The 19,466-nt window shown below is 38.0% G+C and overlaps 1 protein-coding gene across 1 annotated transcript in view; it reads right to left on the reverse strand.

Moving 5' to 3' along the window:
• The window catches only part of CFTR (CF transmembrane conductance regulator), a gene marked incomplete at its 5' end in the record, with an annotated part of 213,804 nt that overhangs the window by 11,425 nt on the left and 182,913 nt on the right, over nucleotides 1–19,466 (reverse strand). The window contains 2 exon segments of the mRNA NM_174018.2: nucleotides 3,543–3,632; nucleotides 16,519–16,674. Of these exon segments, the coding sequence (NP_776443.1) occupies nucleotides 3,543–3,632; nucleotides 16,519–16,674 (246 nt within the window).

A 19,466-nucleotide genomic window follows, 5' to 3' on the forward strand; every position in this document is an offset into this window, starting at 1 on the left:
CCTTTGAAATGCTCTTGGTCTACACAGCTGGTAGTCAGGGCTCCTAGGTAGAAGATATCTGGTCCTCAGTGGTTTAGGGGTGGGGAATTTAGACTTTCATAGTTCCAGGTCATAGACAAAATCTCTTTCTCTCCCTTGGACTTGCTTTAAATTCATCCATTGAATGATAAGGCGTACAATGCCAGGATGAAGGTCTGGGCCTAGGGCACAAAGGGTGAAAGAGCTGCTTTGGCCACCAGTTTTGCTCCCGAGTCTTAGAGCTTGTAACTAGGCACGTTCCTCATGGCTTCACATGATCCAGTCCAGATGTGCAAAGGTTCCACACTGTAGTGTAGGGCCAAATCCAAGGTAGAAATAGAGTATTTCTTGGCCTGACATTGTCTTCATGAGCTCTTTTGATTTCCCTTTCAGGGAAAGGGAAATTACAAAGAAGGTGCTCTTGGGATAAGATTCAAGTGTTTAACTCTCTGCTATAACTCACTTCATTTCCCTCTAGAGAAACGAGTCACACTAAGGTCACAGAGAGGACCGGATGAGATGACATTCAATCCCAGTTTTCCCTGGCCAGTCCTGGTTGACATCTTTCGTCCCAGTCTCCTGTCCAGGTAAGTAATGGACACATCCCCGAATGGTCCTATTTAAGCAAAGTGTATGATCAACCATACAGGATTAAACGCAGACCCCATAACTTGTAAGCCAATGTATTTTCTGCTTCTCTGGGCTTTTGCTGCTTTGTCTGTGCTCTATTCTCAGGCTACTTCAACAAAAATTTATCACTACTCTTCAAATACATGACATTAATACAAGGACAGCAGCAGTAACTTTATGAACAGCAAATTATTTTAAAAAGACCAGTAAAAAGATATACCTAAATATGAGCTGATCAAATAAAAATCTAAACAGGTAAAATTTTTGCATTATACTGGCATTGAAAGTGCTTATGCTATGCCCAGGTCTGCTGCATCCAGAGCCTCTGCCCCAGCGGCAGGCCACTGCTGATCCATACCTCCACAGGAGACACTCATACTCAAAGGCAGGTCTGGCGCAGACTCTGTGGCATCTCCTGGTGAGCCCAAGGTTTTGTTTGAGCCCTCCAAGCATCTCTGGCGGGTATGGGGTTTGATTCTAAATGTAATTTCGCCCCTCCAGCTGTCTTGCTGGATGTGGGGTATCCTTTTTTGGTGGGATCCTTCATTCTCCTGTCAAAGGTTGTTCAGCAGCGAGTTGTAATTTTGGAGTTCACAGGAGAATATGAGCCCCTAACCTTCTACTCTGCCATCTTGGGTCTATCATTACAGTTGGGTGTTTATGCAGTGAGTTTTGGGGCATGGGGATATATAGATTGTCTCCATGTCTTCAGATTGTTAGATTCTCATAGGAAAAGATTGGATTGTATACTTTTAACAAAGAAAAATGCCCAAAGGATTTTAGTTTTATCTTTAGGAAGAAAGGAAGACATTAAAAGGGAATTGTCATTTAAGTCATATTTTCATAGCTAACATAAAGTAATGGTAATTTTGCTATACTATATAAACGTCCTGGTTGAAAATGTATATGCATATACAAACATATTGTAAATGTATATACACATACATATGTAAAATTAGTTTTAGGGATATAGATAGGATAATTTCTTTTAAAAAATATATTCATTGCTTTACATTTTTTCTTTTTGAAAAAAATATGGAAATGGAATTTCAGTTATAACCTTAATTGTGTATAAACTTGCTTCATTTATATCTAAATGAATGTTAATTTTTATATAAAATGTTTAAGTGGCTATGTATTTTTTTTAATGTTTCCATATATACTTCTGTGAGAACAGAGTTTCTGTGATTTTGAGTATTTTTTTTCTGAGAGCTTTTGAAAATTTTCTGGTGGGTAGTTAAATTTGTATACTATAATCAGTAACCAATGTCAGGAGTATTCTCAGTTGCCTATAATGTAAATAATGAAAATTTTTTAGAAGTATCATTAGTATATCTTATTTTGTGTAGCAGTTTGTCAATGACAATCAAAATTTGAATATGTAAAACTTTTGAAATGATACAACTTGCTGATGGGATTTTACCTATTACTGTTCTCAAATTCATAAAGAATAAAATATGTTAGAGATTGTAACATAACTTGAATGTCTGAAATATATATCATTAAAATAAGAATTGTAATGATAAAAAAAATCTTAACCATGTCTTCTAAAACTTTAGACTATTTTTATGACCCTGATTTCCTGTAAATTTTATTGTGACTTGGCAATACTTGCAGATTTTATAAAGTATTCTGTCTTCCTTTCAAAGTTTCTCTCCCACCACATTGTGTTCCTATAGTTCATTCTCTGAAGTCACATCAAAGACGCTAAAATGTGTCACTTGCAATTTAGTTAATGTTTTCTTTAAAAACCCTGTTTGTTCAGTAATAAGGAAACTTTGATAATGAAGACAGTTAATCTAAGTGCATTTTATTAGGGGCATGTTAAGGTTAGACATTCAATGGGTAAGTGTTTAAACTCATGGGCATGTCAAAGCTCCTGGCAAGATCCACTCTGAAGGGAGGCAGACAAGGAAAGAAAATTTGGAATAAAAAGATTTCCAAATATGTTGGAAACAGTGTTCTCTAAGAAGGCCTTTGCATCTAACGTTCTTAAGTCCCATAACTGTAGTTAGGCACCATTCAGATCTTTGGACATAAACCTCAAGTTTAATAAACTAGAACAACTTATGTTCTCCTTTCTTAAATACGATGCCTGTATTTCAAGAATTATTAGTTAACAGCTAGAGTGTCTATCAAGCAAGCCAAGATTTCCATTTATACTCTCCACCAACTCTAAATTCCTGTGTATAATACCTTCAATTATAATGAACCACTTGTTCTTTATAAACAGGCTGTTATTTCATTATGATACAGATTGTTATTCAGGAATTTAGATTCCATTTCAAACCATGTATTTCCTATGGTGTACTAATGACCTCAAAGAATATAGCATGCCATATCTAGGTCATTTAGTATCATATTTTGCATGGAGATGCTCATGACAAATGCTCCCGAAGGCAGTTGACTCCTGGTGACTTCCAGAGAAGACTGTAGCCACCTGTAGGTCCTCTAAAATTATCATCTCCCTTTTGCTAAACCTGTGCTTTCCAGAGAAGTGTATCATATCAAACCAAAGCTTTGTTCTTGTGCTGGGAAACCTTCAGAACCCAGATGGAGAATAGATGAGAAGGTATGGACAGAAGCTTCTCTGGATTGTGAATAATCCTGGTGTGCTGTAGGTGTCTAGGTCTCTCCTAGTTCATGCCTCAGTGATGCACATTCTGGAGGAAGGCTAAAGTAATGCTGGCCCTGGAGCCTGACTGACCACTGAGAAAAAGTCTAATCCAAAGAGGTGGCTGTTCCAGGAATATTAGAGTTTTCCATTTGAAATTTATACATACACGTGTACCGACATGCACAAAGGTAAGTAACAAAATGATCTCAGCTACGATAACCAATCTTGTGTGTATATGAGCAGCCCTTTCCAAAACTACTTCAGTTAGCTTCCTTACCTCATCTGCAACTTTCCATATTTCTTGATCACTCCACTGTCCATAGGGATCCAAGTTTTTTCTAAATGTTCCAGAAAAGATGAATACTTTCTATAGTAACAAAAAAAAGAGGAAAGCATGAATAACCTAAACATGTTTGTATATTTCCCTTATTTTATTGTTAAATATTCAAAACAGAAAAAATATTTTAAAATAATAAAACATCCATGTACTTACCACTCAGTTTTAATTTAAAAAATTTTTATATTTGCTTGGTATCTTTTTTAAAGAAATAAAATATTACAGCTACATCTGAAACCCCTTGTGAATACTTATCTAACTTCCATGTCCTTAGGATAAAGAAACTGAGATCACTTTAAGTTGTGGGAAATTAAAATGTTTTATTCAGAGAAATATTATTATAAGCAAATATAATATAAAATTAAACAGTTAAAAATTATGCTTATGAGAATTTCCCTAGTGGTTCAGTGGTTAAGACTCCATATTTCCACAGCAGGGGACACGAGTCTCATTCCTGGTCAGGGACGTTCCACATACCATACAGTGTGGCCAAAAAAAAAATTATGTTTATGAGTTATAATGAACTTGTTAGAACAAAATTCTTATTTTGTACCGGTATTTTCCTTGGATTTCTTTTATAATCCTACCTTCCTAAGGGATTTTGAAACTGTGTGAATTTACAGACACTCAAACACATATGTTCATATGGTGTATAAACCAAGGCACATGTATAACTAGACGGGCACAGGAAAGGGTTACAACTTAGAAGTCAGTGAAAGAATGAAAATCAAATATTTGTGTAACTGACTGCATGTCACAGAGGGAAGGAGGGCAGACGAGATGGATGGTGCTGAGGTGGCAAACTGACAATCTAATTTCCTGTTAAGGAACACTACACAGCTATCGCCCTTACTTGCTACATCACTGTCTACTTAAGTCTGCCTATATGAATAAAAAAAAAATTAAGAAAATCACTGTCTCATTGGGAAATGCAACAACAATAATAATATTTAGGTCTCTCTCTGTATATATGGGTGAACTGAAAAATACTTCTGATGTTAACATTCAGAAAATTTTTTTCTTTACCTTTTTTCTTTTGTCTGTGGTTAATGACACAATCAAGAGAGCTGCTAACTACATTTTTTGGATATTTAATTTTCACTAGCTGCCTTAGACTAAGAGAGAATGCTCAGCACCCATCTGATCTGTGAGGAACTACAGAAGGTAAGTTGGTCCCAGATGAATGGTGTCTGTGCCTTGCCATGGCAGTCAAGTTAAAGGATAGTCCTATTGGAGACCTCATTCCCTGGGGCATAATCTATGGCTTAAGGAACAAGGTTGTTGCCAAATATCTCAGGAACCCTCTGCAGAAGGCAACAAGATTATGCTGGTATTTCTCAATTTGCATCAAATCAGTTCCTAAGGGATGCTTCCACTGCTTTACAGAAGTGAACATAAGAGACAATATATGACTCATGGGCTCATAAGAGGTGATGGATATATTTTTGGTATATCCTCCTCCAAGCTCCCAAGTAAATGAAAGCAATGTCCAAATAAGCTAAAGAGAACAGACAATGTATGCTATTGAGAGATTCTGATGAAGAGAATTAAATAAGAAGTGGCTCTGGGAATGCCAATTTATTACTGAAGCAATCAGGTTTATTTAGTATCTACAGTTCAAAGGCTTGCCAATGGAATTTTGCCATTTACTGTCTTTCACATACTTTCTTTTAATGTTTTCTTTATATGAAAGTTTCTAGCATTACTGAGAAAGATGTGAAATAACAACTGTAAGGGTTTATGAAGTATCAGACAATGCATCACTTCACTAAAGTTATCCTACCAGGAACTCAGAGGCTACAACAGAGTCTATTGCCGGCTTACCACAGGCCAGATAAGACTCTTTACATGTGTTGTCTCTTTTTATCTTCATATAAATGTAATGAGACAGATCTTACTGCTGTTCATGAAGAAATCACACTTGGGACAAGTTAAGTGACTAGCCCAAGGTTACTGAGCTAGTAGTTGTAGAGTTGGAATTCAAACCTTTAGAGTGCTCTGCAAATTCATAGCAAAATGCCTCAAGTCCTGGGCAGACCAGTTTTGATTCCTGGTCTGGAGCTTAGGAAAGATTAAAGGTTGGGCAGAAGCAGCCCAGTGGGTCCATAAAGAGCCCATTTGCACTCAGCAGCACAGTTGTCAATTCAAGCACTGCTATCCATCCCTCAAGCCACAGGCTCAGTACCCACACTGTGAATTGAGAGTTTAGCTTTCTCTTCCTATGCAAGTCCTGATTCAAAGGCTTTTATTTGGGCTACAGTGTCCTTGTAACTTTCATGGGGACTTACGTATCTAATGGAACAGCACAATATGAAATCTTACTTTGGCCAAATGGAAAAATGTCAATGTTCTGGAGGACCATAGGTAGAGGCTGAAGGTATTATAACATCAAAGCAAACACAGAAGTTTGTTAAGGGCAAGGTGCGTTGCGCAGATGCTGTGAAAATGCAGCTCTTGCCCGGCGAGTGTACCTATGAACAAGAACCCAATCTTTTTAAGTTTCAATGTTACCGTAAAATGGGGGAGATGTCACATTTTTTGATTTTCTAAAATCTACTCTACCCCTGGGCTTTTCCATTTTGACAGATAGTACCTTTATTTTGAAAATGAAAGTCACTCAGTCATGTCCGACTCTTTGTGAACCCATGGACTGTAGAACAGTGATCAATGCAAAGAAATAGAGGAAAACAATAGAATGGGAAAGACTAGAGATCTCTTCAAGAAAATTAGAGATACCAAGGGAACATATCATGCAAAGATGGGCACGATAAAGGATAGAAATGGTATGGACCTAACAGAAGCAGAAGATATTAAGAAGAAGTGGCAAGAATACACAGAAGAACTATACAAAAAAGACCTTCACAACCCAGATAATCATGATGGTGTGATCACTCAACTAGAGCCAGACATCCTCGATTGTGAAGTCAAGTGGGACTTAGGAAGCATCACTACCCACAAAGCTAGTGGAGGTGATGGAATTCCAGTTGAGCTATTTCAAATCCTGAGAGATGATGATGTGAAAGTGCTGCACTCAATATATCAGCAAATTTGGAAAACTCAGCAGTGGCCACAGGACTGGAAAAGGTCAGTTTTCATTCCAATCCCAAAGAAAGGCAATGCCAAAGAATGTTCAAACTACCACACAATGGGAGTTATCTCACATGCTAGTAAAGTAATGGTCAAAATTCTCTAAGCCAGGCTTCAACAATACGTGAACCATGAACTTCCAGATGATCAAGCTGGATTTAGAAAACGCAGAGGAACCAGACATCAAATGGCCAATATCTGTTGGATCATTACAAAAGCAAGAGAGTTCCTGAAAAACATCTACTTTTGCTTTACTGACTATGCCAAAGCCTTTGACGGTGTGGATCACAAGAAACTGTGGAAAATTCTGAAAGAGATGGGAATACCAGACCACCTGACCTGCCTCTTGAGAAATCTGTATGCAGGTCAGGAAGCAACAGTTAGAACTGGACATGGATAACAGACTGGTTCTAAATAGGAAAAGGAGTATGTCATGGCTGTATATTTTCACCCTGCTTATTTAACTTATATGTAGAGTACATCATGAGAAACAGTGGACTGGAAGAAACACAAGCTGGAATCAAGATTGCCGGGAGAAATATCAATAACCTCAGACATGCAGATGATAAAACACTTATGGCAGAAAGCAAAGAAGAATGAAAGAGTCTCTTGATGAAAGTGAAGGAGGAGAGTGAAAAAGTTGGCTTAAAACTCAACATTCAGAAAATGAAGATTATTGCACTTCATGGCAAATAGATGGGGAAACAATGAGAGACTGTTTTTTTGAGCTCCAAAATCACTGCAGATGGTGACTGTAGCCATGAAATTAAAAGGTGCTTGCTCCTTGGAAGAAAAGCTATGACCAACATAGATAGCATATTAAAAAGCAGAGAAATTACTTTGCCAACGAAGGTCCATCTAGTCAAAGCTATGGTTTTTCCAGTAGTCATGTATGGATGTGAGAGTTGAACTAAAAGATAGTTGAGCACCAAAGAATTGATGCTTCTGAACTGTGGTGTTGGAGAAGTCTCTTGAGAGTCCCTTGGATTGCAAAGAGATCCAACCAGTCCATCCTAAAGGAAATCAGTCCTGAATATTCATTGGAAGGACTGATGCTGAAGCTGAAACTCCAATAGTTTGACCACTTGATATGAAGAAATGACTCATTGGAAAAGACCCTGATGCTGGGAAAGATTGAAGGCGTGTGGAGAAGGGGATGACAGAGGATGAGATGGTTGAATAGTTATCACCGACTCAATAGACATGAGTTTGAGTAAACTCCAGGATTTGGACAGGGAGGCCTGGCGTACTGCAGTCCATGGGGTTGCAAAGAACCAGACCATAACTCAGCAATTGAACTGAACTGAACTGGACTGTAGCCCTCTAGGCTCCTCTGTCCATGGAATTCTCCATGCCAGAATACTGGAGTGGGTAGCTGGTCCCTTCTCCATGGGATTTTCCCAACCCAGGGATAGAACTCAGGTCTCCCACATTGCAGGTGGAGTTTTAACAATTTAAGCCATCATGGAAGCCCTTCATTTTATCAATCCACAAAATTCAGAGTTATGCATGACTTATCTTTCTCCCTGATTATCCCAAAAGGAATTAACCATCAGTCCTGTGGATTGTTTACCCAATATATCTCAAAGCCATTTATTTCTTTATCACTTCGGCTACCACATAGTTCAAGCCACCAGCATCTTTCTCTGAACACTGTAAGAATCTCCTATTTCCTTGCTTTAGAAACCAAAGAAATCACAATCAATATAAACTGGATCATGTCATTAACCTTTTAAAAAAACCTTCAGTGGGGACTTCCCTGGTAGGTCCAGTGGTTAAGAATCTGTCTGCCAGTGCAGGGGACATGGGTCCGATCCCTGGTCCAGGAAGATCCCTCAGGGAAAATAAGCCTGTGCACTACAAGCACTGAGCTCCAATACTGGAACTACTGAAGCCTGCATTCCCTAGCTCCTGTGCTCTGCAACAAGAGAAGCCACCTCAATGAGAAGCCCATGAACAGCAGCTAGAGAGTAGCCTCCACTCGCCGCAACTAGAGAAAGCCTGAATGCAATAATGAAGATCCAACAGGGTCAAAAATAAACAAATTTTTTTAATTAAAAAAAAAGAAAACCTTCAATGGTTTTCCATTACATTCAGGGCAAAATGTAAAACCCTTAAGATGACCTACAGATCCACCATTGTACAACCTCTTTCACCTTGTCTGGCTCATCCAGTGCCTTGTCCACTCCACTCCCTTTTTCACTCCAGCCACCTGGCTTTCTTTCAATTCCTCAGTTCACTTCACACGTTCTATCCTTCCTGCATGGGAATCTCATCTCCTGTCTTCTTCCTATGGCCAACTGTATTTTTCAGGTCTCAAGTTCAATGTCACTTTCTCAGAGAATCTCTCTTGATTCTTAAAACCAAATAAGGTCCCTCAATATAGGATATCATAATATCTATACTTTACTTTCACAGCTTACAGTGAATATTATTAATAAAATTAAATATGTATTATGAGCATTTTGTTTTTAACATCTGACTCTTCTCCTAGACCATGGCTGCTGTGTAACCTGTCATTAGCAAACAGGCTTTACATGGTGTATGCTCAGTAAATATTGTCTGAAGAAATAAATGGGCTGATGGGAACATCAGAAGTAAAATTATGAAAATATCAATAGAGTTCAGCAAGTATTATTTTTCTTCCTTATGGAAAAATAGCTAACAAAACCCAGTGTCTTTAAATGAATAATAATAACAGCCCATTAAAGCTTTCATGTTTCTTTGTAACAGCTTGAGAAAAGGTACACCTTTTTCACAGTAGCCTGATAATTTACATGTAATATTTATCAAACATATGGCAACATGTTATATATTAATTACTTTTATGCAAAATAGATACATATTCAAAACTATGAAGGAAGAAAGTTATTTGTTGAAACTAGACTAAGCCTTGGTGGCTCAGTTGGTAAAGAATCTGCTTGCAATGCAGAAGGCCTGGGTTTGATCCCTGGGTCAGGAAGAACCCCTGGAGAAGGGAAAGGCTACCCACTCCAGTATTCTTGCCTGGAGAATTCCATGGACAGAAGAGACTGGCGGGCTACTGTCTATGGGATCGCAAAGAGTCAAACACAACTGAGTGACTAACACTTTAACTTTTCAATTTCAGACATCCAAAAATTTTAGATGTAGTGGAATTGATACCATGCTTCCCTAGTGACTCAGATGGTAAAGAACTTGCATGCAATGAGGGAGACCTGGATTCGATCCCTGGAGGAGGAGGAGGGCATGGCAACCCACTCCAGGATTCTTGCCTGGAGAAACCCATGGACAGATGAGCCTGACGGGCTACTGTCCATAGGATCGCAAAGAGTCAGACATGACTAAAGCGACTAAACATGATGTGACATGACAAATTTTATAGGTCTTTTGTTTAAAATTCATAGTCTAGCACTAAAATAGTATCAATACTTTCATTTTAACTTTAAAGAAAAGTTAGAGTAGTTCAGTCAGAATTCAATTTCATACAGTTAATCAAACATGCCACTCTAGTCTTATAAATAGTATCTGGCACTCACTTGTTTCTGAGGGGTGCCAGTGGGTATCTTATTGTTTTCTATACTACTGAAATTTGTGTTCCAACAAACTCTTCTCTAAAGGTGAGATGTCCTTGGAGGTCACTTATGTCCTTTCCCTAGTGTATGAATGAAACAGCCAGAGTCCTGAGAAGTTATATGGTTTGACCAAGGTGGCACAGTCTGTCTGTGCAGCAAAAAAAAAAAAAAAATTGAAACTATAAATCACAATGATCTGCTACCTCTCTTTCAAGAAAGTGTTCAGCAGTAGGAAAATCAGAATGTACAAATATTTGATGTTTATTTAATGTCCTGTATGTACACTTTGGCCACCTTATGCGAAGAGCTGACTCATTGGAAAAGACCCTGATGCTGGGAGGGATTGGAGGCAGGAGGAAAAGGGGACGACAGGATGAGATGGCTGGATGGCATCACCGACTTGATGCACGTGAGTTTGAGTGAACTCTGGGAGTTGGCGATGGACAGGGAGGCCTGGAGTGCTGCGATTCATGGGGTCGCTAAGAGTCAGACACGACTGAGCGAGTGAACTGAACTGAACTGATGTACACTACAAAGAGCAATACTTGGGACTCAAGGAAGAACAAAGAGAACACCATCGGTCACCACCTGGCTTATCTCTTCCCTGAAGCTCACTCCTCAACCACTCAACTGGAGATGGCAAGCCTGGGTGGAATGCTCGGAGCTGGTCACGCATCACAGCAACAGGTATCATGCTTTAGTCTTGGATGTCAGATGAAAAACAAAAAAGGATTTGGCTTCTGTGGTTACTAAATGTATGATAAATTAAATAAGTGGGAGGAATGACTTATCTTTAAGAATATAGTATTGTTTTGTTTTGGCTCAGAAGGGAAATATGTATATGTATAGTACATGAAGTCACTTCAGCCATGTCTGACTCTATGTGACCCTATGGACTACAGCTCACCAGACTCCTCTATGCAAGGGATTCTCCAGGCAAGAATACTGGAGTGGGTTGACATGCCCTCCTCCAGGGAATCTTCCTGACTTAGGGATCAAACCCGAGATTCTTATATCTCCTAAACTGACAGGCAGGTTCTTTACCACTAGTACGAAACTGTGAAGCCTACATATATACATACCTTCATACATATATATATGTGTATATATACACATATGTACAAAGACCATATATAGCTTCATTAAAATGTGATCCAGATTCTTATAAGCATCACAGTGTCTGTGAGCTCACCTTTTGGCAATGTCTGCAAAACTCCATTATAAGTTAAATTTGTACAATTAAAATCCATCCAATATGAACAAATCAAGATCCTACGGTGGCATTACAGAATGTCTAAAAATAAATGCTGCTTTGCTTTTAGGAACATCGAGTAACAAAAAGTAGGTGAATTATATTGGTCAAAAGTGTTTAAGGTTGATAAAAATAACTATAATTTTGATTATAAATCATTTATTTGTATACATATGACAACTTATGTTCAAATTATGTTTCTGTAAAGTCATTTTTCACAACATTTTACACTACAGTGTTTTAATATACACTTTCAGAAATAACATCAAAACATGATTTCCAGATCTGACCAAATTACCATAAATTTCCAATTTTTAGGCTCAGAAACAGTACAATTATGTTGTATTAATACCCAGACTAGTTATTTTCCTTTTCTCCCTTAAATTCGGCACTCCACGCCCAACGCTCTACGTCCTATTCACTTTAGTTCAGGCTCTTACACATCACAGCTAGGGGGTTTCTGAGCCCATCTCCCTGCTCCCTGTCCTGCCTACTGAAATCCACTGTCCACTAGCTGCTAGCATGGCATACTCTTCTGCTGCCCTTTACCACCTACCTCCCAGCTCAAGAAGACTCAACCCACTCCTCACTAGACCACTTTAGTACGAATCAAGTCTCCCTCTTTCTCCTAATGCTTCCTAACAGATGGTCTTCTCTCCCCATTGTCCCCCAACTCTTATTCTAGTTGTCATCTCTGTAGTGGCTTATAATATGCCTCTCTGGGGTCCTGGAATATCCTCTCCACAACTCCCTGCCACACACGTTTCTAAAACCAAGACATTTTATGACCCTTTAAGGCCCACTTTCATCATCATGTTCTCTGTGAAACTGTCAATACTTATTCATTCATTTCCTTTCCAATACATAAATGAAAGAGACATGAATCCCTATTCTCAAGGAACTATAAATAAAAGTAACAACTAGAAAAACAGAGTGTATTGTATTGTACTTAACACATGCCAGGAAGTAGTTTAAGTACTTCAACTTATTTGAAGTTGAAGTTCCTTTACTCATTTAATCCTCATAAACCCCCAATAAAGTAGTTACTACCATTATACCCATTTTACAGACAAGGAAATTGAGGCTCGGAGAAATTAAATAACTTGCCAAAGATTATAATACTAGTAAAATACAGATCCAGGCAGAACCACAACCTGTTGGAAATGACAGCAAGCATTTCATGACTCAGCCAAAAAATGTGGGTAATGAGTCCTACCATGCAAGCTATTGTATGTGCTATATAAGAGATAGAAAAAACAGTAAGAGGAAAAAAAAAATCTATGCTTTATTTTGCATTTCTACTACAGCCTTCTTGCTAATCTTCTGATTGCTTATGACTTCATGTTTAAATCTGCTTCCTTAACTAGAATGTCTACAAAGTGTTTACAATACTGGGTGGAAATTAAATAAATACATAAATAATTCCAATATAAGACATAGAGAAGTGCCAGGAGAGATTTATAAACAAAGTTCTCGATCCCACTTGGGACTGGGATGCGGGAGTGGAGAGTTGGGGTTAGAGTCAGGCTTAAAGGGAGAAGGGAAGGAGCTAGAAAAGGCTACCTGGCAGAGTTAACCTCTGAGATGCCAAAGTGACTCAGCTGAAGAAAGATCACCTCAGACAGAGGAAATGCAGGGACAGAGGAATGAGCGAGAAAACTGAGGTATCTCCCATGGCACAAGTCCTGCTTGACTGAAACTTAAAAGTGCCGGGTGTGAAGAGTGGTGGACCTGACTAGAAAGCTTGTTGAAACCAGATTATCAGGGACCTAAACCGCAAATGGAAAAATCTGGACATTATTCATGAAGAAAGGGGTGTCCTAGAAGGTTTTTGACTTGACAAAGCACAGAGCTGGAATGGTGCTGTAAAACATTTACTTTGTGTGCAACAGAAAATTTAAGAAGATGAGAAAAGCACAGAGGTGGGAGCAAAAGATGGAAGGATACAGTTTGTGATGGAAGCAGCCATGACAGAGCTTGGAGCTGGATTCTCTCTCAGCATGTGAATGATTCTCTCATTGTTCACCACTACACTTAATTACCTCTATTTATCATTTTGGCTTCTTCCTCTGATCCCTGACTTAAGCAATGAGTTCTCACTGAAAGTTCATGGGCTGGACTGAGACCTCAATATCTTATACTGTAAGTACAGAACCCATGGTACTTATTATCATTTAAAGCATGTGGAAGTAGTTTAATGACTAAGTATTAAATTGTTAATTACTGTGAAATTGAATGAGAAGTGCTGCACATACAATATCATTGTTCAGCTCTACAGATACATGATTTGACCCTATCTGATAGCCCTCATAGCAAAAGATACTACGCTGTGTCGGTATAGATTATTTTCAGATCAAAGAGTCTCACTGCAGGAGTAGGCCGAGTCATCCCCTAATAATAGTTTGCAGCCTTTCAAATTTGTATCTGAAGCTCTAAAAATTAACTTATTTTTCTGCTTTTCTTGAATTAAGTGATTAACAAGGTTCAAGGTGAATGAACAATTTTAAGTCTTGGTATTCAACTGGCTAAGTCAATGGGATCTGACAATAGGCCTCATTGTCTCCTCTTCATGCTCTCAGAGCTTAGAGGTAAAGTAGAACAAATTCAAAAAGGCGCCACCTCAAATGTACACAATGTACTGTTTTCTACACTGGTACCTTTTCTAAGATTTCTAGCTACAGGAAGAAAGAACACACACACACGCGCGCACACACACACACACAGAGTAAGAACTTGCCAAAACTAAAGACATCTTGTGATTCCACAGCTGATATCTCAGGATCACTTTGAGGGAGAGGAAAGTTTCCTGTTCAAAGTTTCCTGTTTCATGTATCTGGATACAAATGACTAACTGACGTAGAGATCTCTGATATCTCAAGTGTCAGAGGTCTTGGGGAACTATGGCCTTGCAAGGTCAAGAAGACAGAAGGGGGGAAAAAAGATGGAAAAGCAAAGAAAAATACTTCCTGGATTTTTAATTTCTTCCTGCTGCTTTTTAAAGATCAAACTCTAGGAAAGAAAAAAAAATTGCTTAATTTGAACTTTTAAAGGAAAGTTGGGAAAATAAAAGCATCTCTTGATTTGGATGTTAAAAAGGTCTGAGGAGTTTGCCCTCTTTCTCTCTTGGGCATTCATTTATCATTCTCAAGATGTCACTATAGAAGAAATAATACTTTCTGTCCTACAGACATCCTTGTGATACTGAAAGACTGTCCCAGAAACCAGGGTTGTAAACATGTATATTGAGAAACATTTATTATTAGCATGATCACACATTTATAAAGGCATAGCTTAAAGTATTTCTTGTTTAGTTTATAATAAAACTTGATGCCATGGAAGAGGGGAAAAGAAGTTTGGAAGATTCACGTTGACAGAAAGTCAAGACAAAAAATTTTCATAACTCTAGCCTTCTTAGTTTTCCTCCATACTTTACATATTTGGGTTCCTAAATAGAACATGTGCGTGCTCAGTAACTCAGTCATGCACAACTCTTTGCAATCCCGTGAACAGGGGCCTGCCAGGCTCTTCTGTCCATGGGATTTCCCAGGCAATAAAACTGGAGTGGGTTGTTATTTCCTTCTCTAGGGGATCCTCCCAGCCTAGGGATGGAACTTGCATCACTTTCGACCCCTGCATTGGCACCCGGATTCTTTCCTACTGTACCACCTGAGAAGCCCTAAATAGAACATACAATAAAACAAAAATCTCTCTATCACAAGTGAGATAAACAAAGGACTCCCAATGAAATGAAATTATTTCTTAGAGCTTTGGTTACTCTAACAAGCAGATCTGTATAAACAAGAACAACAACAAAGAACAAAAGCTTCACTATTGTCGTTTAAAATTGGATCAGAAAACAGAGAGTCAATTGAATGGCAGTGCTTCTTAGACAACCAGATTCTATCCCCAGCTCTTCAACATTGTTATCTTGCCTAATGCTGTCACCACGGGATACTTGTATTCCCAGGGTTTCTTCATCTTCACACCCACTAACAATCCCTCTTTTTTTCCTGAAGAAACAATACTGTTTTTCAAAAGTTCAACCAGGATGAAGCTTCTGGCACCATGACAAAGTCTAGACAAATGAATTAAAAGCATCTGTCTAGCAGTCACAATATTTAGTGCCTCATTAGATGAAAGGGGAAAATGTTCCACAGAGGTAATCTATCAGGAAATACAAGCCATTTTCTCTGGTTAGATTTGTAGTCCATCTACCCAGAGATGCTCCTGGCATTTTAATTTTGTGTTTAAAGCAGAGAATTGTTAGAACCATGGTAGTGGAATGGACTTAGTGCCCATTAGTACAAAGAGATCATAAAACAGAGACTATATCCATAGAGATGAGAACAAATACTAGTAGACATACAGTTCATGCCTTTCAGACTTGGTCCCAGTAAAGACATTTCTTGGTTTCCATTAAGGTCATTGAAAAATGGAACTATTGCTATTTCTTACATAATTAGAAAGCCCTTTTGCATAATAACACAGATAGAATGATACTAAACCAGTGAGGCTGAAGATCCTTTGTAACCCAAATCAAAGAGTGACATTTTTGAAAAAAAGCTACAGATTAATCCGACATGGTTCATTCTATTCAAAGAACAAAAAACAATCATTACACTTTCTATTTTCAATTCCACTATATAATGCTTCCGAGTTTGTTATTTCAGCAGCATACTTCACTTGCAAAACATTTCTCAATCTGCTGTGATTGCTAACTTGGAGACCATTGAGGCAGGAATAAAAAAAGTTGCTAAGTACAAAAGCCCCATGTTCCTACTCTGGCTTATATCTTCTGAAAAAGCTATCAAAGTTATTAATATTTTAACAACTGTATGTCAGAGAATTCCAAACTTCTAGAAATACTTTTACTCCCTATAAAAAGACTGCATAACAGAAAATAAAGACAGCAATACAAAGGGAATATGTTTTGCAGGGAAATGTGAATTTATTGAGTTCAAGTGTCAAATAATGGGAAAATGTACTTAGTTTTTTACTAGTTAAGTCTTTCTGTATTGCTTACCTGTGGTATGACTCCAAAGGCCTTCCTCCATTGTTGCAAAGTAATTGAATCCCAAGACACACCATCTATTTGGATTTCTCCTTTGGTATTCAGCAGTCTCAAAAAAGCCAGTAACAAAGTGCTCTTCCCTGATCCAGTTCTTCCCAAGAGGCCCACCTAGAATATTAGAGTGATGGAATTACTCCTGTGACACATAGATACAATACCATAAATGCAATCTGATATTATACATGAATTTTAAAAACCCATGGAAAACATTTTTTTTTTAATCATCACCCAAGAAGTCTCACTTATTCATTCAAAACTTTGTACATACTTCCAATTCTGATTAAAACTGATTTGGAACACAGCAACTCTGGAAGACAATATAGAAACTGGCCATAAGGGACTGGATCCCTGATGCCGAGTTCATTTATCTCTGATTTTTACTAATGGCAAAAAGGTTAAAATAAGGTCCATTTCACATCGAAGAAAACAAAGGGTGTCTTAAAGCACATAATTTTTGAGAATGGGATCAAGCCAGAAGCAGAGACCTACAGCTTGATCTGCTGCTGCTGCTAAGTCGCTTCAGTCGTGTCCAACTCTGTGCGACCCCATAGATGGCAGCCCGTGAGGCTCCCCCGTCCCTAGTCAAATGTGAATACAAGCTTGAAGATGAATAAATCCACAGGAGTTCTAACATTCATATACTGTCCATAATAAAATAGGTGAATGCCAAGTTCAGGCCTGACAAGACGGAATAAATTCAGTGAGCTACACATTATCTCAAAAGACAGGTTGGGCCTTGCCACTTCTCAGTGGGTAAGTACCTGGACATTGTCAAATCAACTTCTTCCATCCATTCTGATTGGCAAGAACAGAATTTTAGGAAGCAAAAGGGATATTAAGGGAAAGAGAAAAAATAACCTGTTCCTGTGACTTAAAGACTCTACGAACACAGCACGGAATTGAGAAGGCCGTGCACTGCAAGGTGACAGCGAGTGCTTCGGGTGGCCCACACGGAGCCGGCTCTCTGACGCCAGCTCAGACCAGCACTTGGAGGAAGATGCTCGGAGCGAGGCCATTAATGAAGCCCTGAATAAACTGCTCAGCATTTAGTGGCACTGAACAGTTCTTTCTTTCCCCTTGCATTATTGCTATTTCTTTTTTCTCATTTGGCCTTTTTACAAGAGAGCTGAACAGTCTTGTAGAATCAGGCTTTTTACACTATTTGGGGTAAACACTTTCATTTTGTTTGGTGTTTGACTTTCCAATCCATAGCTAAGTATAAAATCAAACATGATTTTCTGAATTCTTACTCTCAGTTTCTGTATTTATCTCATTACAGACTAGTAACAGTTTCTAAATCAGAACTAATTAGGGACTACAATAAATGCTTGACAGCATACACAAATCAACAATAGTAATAACATACTGAATACCAATTAGGAACTTTAACATATTAAATACCAATCAGAAAGGCCTAGGAAGTAAACTAGGACTTTGGGGTAAGCCAATAAACAATTGTGATGCATCTGCCTTTCTGTCCATTATAAGAGCCCTATAATGGGACTTGCACACATGCCTATTTTCTGAGACAACAGAAATCAGATAAACAATATGTTACACATGAACACCCTGTTGAGGTTCTTCATACTATGGATCACAATTGGTAATTATTTTATTTATTCTTTTCTTGATTATTGCTTGTGTTCACCCCAAGAATATAAGTTCAACAGGGCAGGGTAATCCATCTTGTTTTCTATTGAGTTCTCAGCACCTGGCATAGTGGTTGGTTCACATAAGTGCTAAATAAAAAACTTATTTGGACTGACTGAGAGACAGTCAGATGAAAGGATGGATGGATGGACAAATTGGGGGGTGAGTAGGTGGCAGATAAATGGAAGAAATGAAAGAAGGGAGGGAAGGAGGAAGACGAAAGAAAGGAAGGAGGAAAAAAGAGGGAAGGGCAGAATGAATAAACTTATTTAGTAGAATATGAATAAACTTATTATAGTAAATCTAAACAAATAGATATAGTCAATTTTGGTTAACTCAATTTAAAAATTTTGTTGAATTTTATATGCACACTTCTATTTCTGAATCAGCCCATTTTGTACAAACACATTCACCATACTTGATGATTTTCCAAACACAACAGTAAAGCTTTGTAGAAGCAATCTGAGTATGCCTTGTACAGGGAGGCATGAACAAAAAGAAGGTAAGGGAAATTCATGAGCAGGAAGTGACCTGCTCTAAAGTCATATCAAGAACTTTTGATGATAAGTTCCTTGAGCTTCAGATTCTTAAATCATTAGCCAGGATTCTAATGATTAGGGTACATGACTACATTCTTTTTCCTTAAGAAGCAAATATTTAAATGTTTAGAAAACCAAGGTTTTATACTAGGATAAAACTGGATTAAGGCAATTTGTAAATCTTTACTTCTATAAAGTTTTAGCTATCTCTCTGGTTTCCTTATATTGCTGGTTTCCTTATATTGCATTAAGTCAGACATGGCTTTCAACAACATGTCTAATTGATTCATACCTAACAAAGTCTTCTGTTGTGTATATACTTGGCACATAATAATTCTTTTCCGGGATTTGTTTTAAGAAGGCCAGACTACTTCCCGCAAATAAGCCTTTAAGACAGATGCTAATTCTAAGTCAATGTTTTCTAGTAACTTCAATGTACCTCCTCTTTGATAATTTTGGATCAAGATAAATCGCAATGTTATGTGGAGAGTTAAACAGTGTTGAATTTGGTGCTAGTTGTAATTTCATTGTACCATGAATAGAACAGTTTCAGTACATTCTTCTCAGAGAGTCTTATTCACAATTTTAATACTGTAATAGATTGAAAACTGTTATAATTATCATTTATCTTCCTGTGGTCTCTATAAATCAAATGTCAAATCAAATGAAATTTAGATCCCTAAAGTTACAATAACTGTAATTTTATATGTT

The sequence above is a fragment of the Bos taurus genome, chromosome 4, assembly GCF_002263795.3.
Source record: "Bos taurus isolate L1 Dominette 01449 registration number 42190680 breed Hereford chromosome 4, ARS-UCD2.0, whole genome shotgun sequence".
Lineage (NCBI taxonomy): Eukaryota > Metazoa > Chordata > Mammalia > Artiodactyla > Bovidae > Bos > Bos taurus.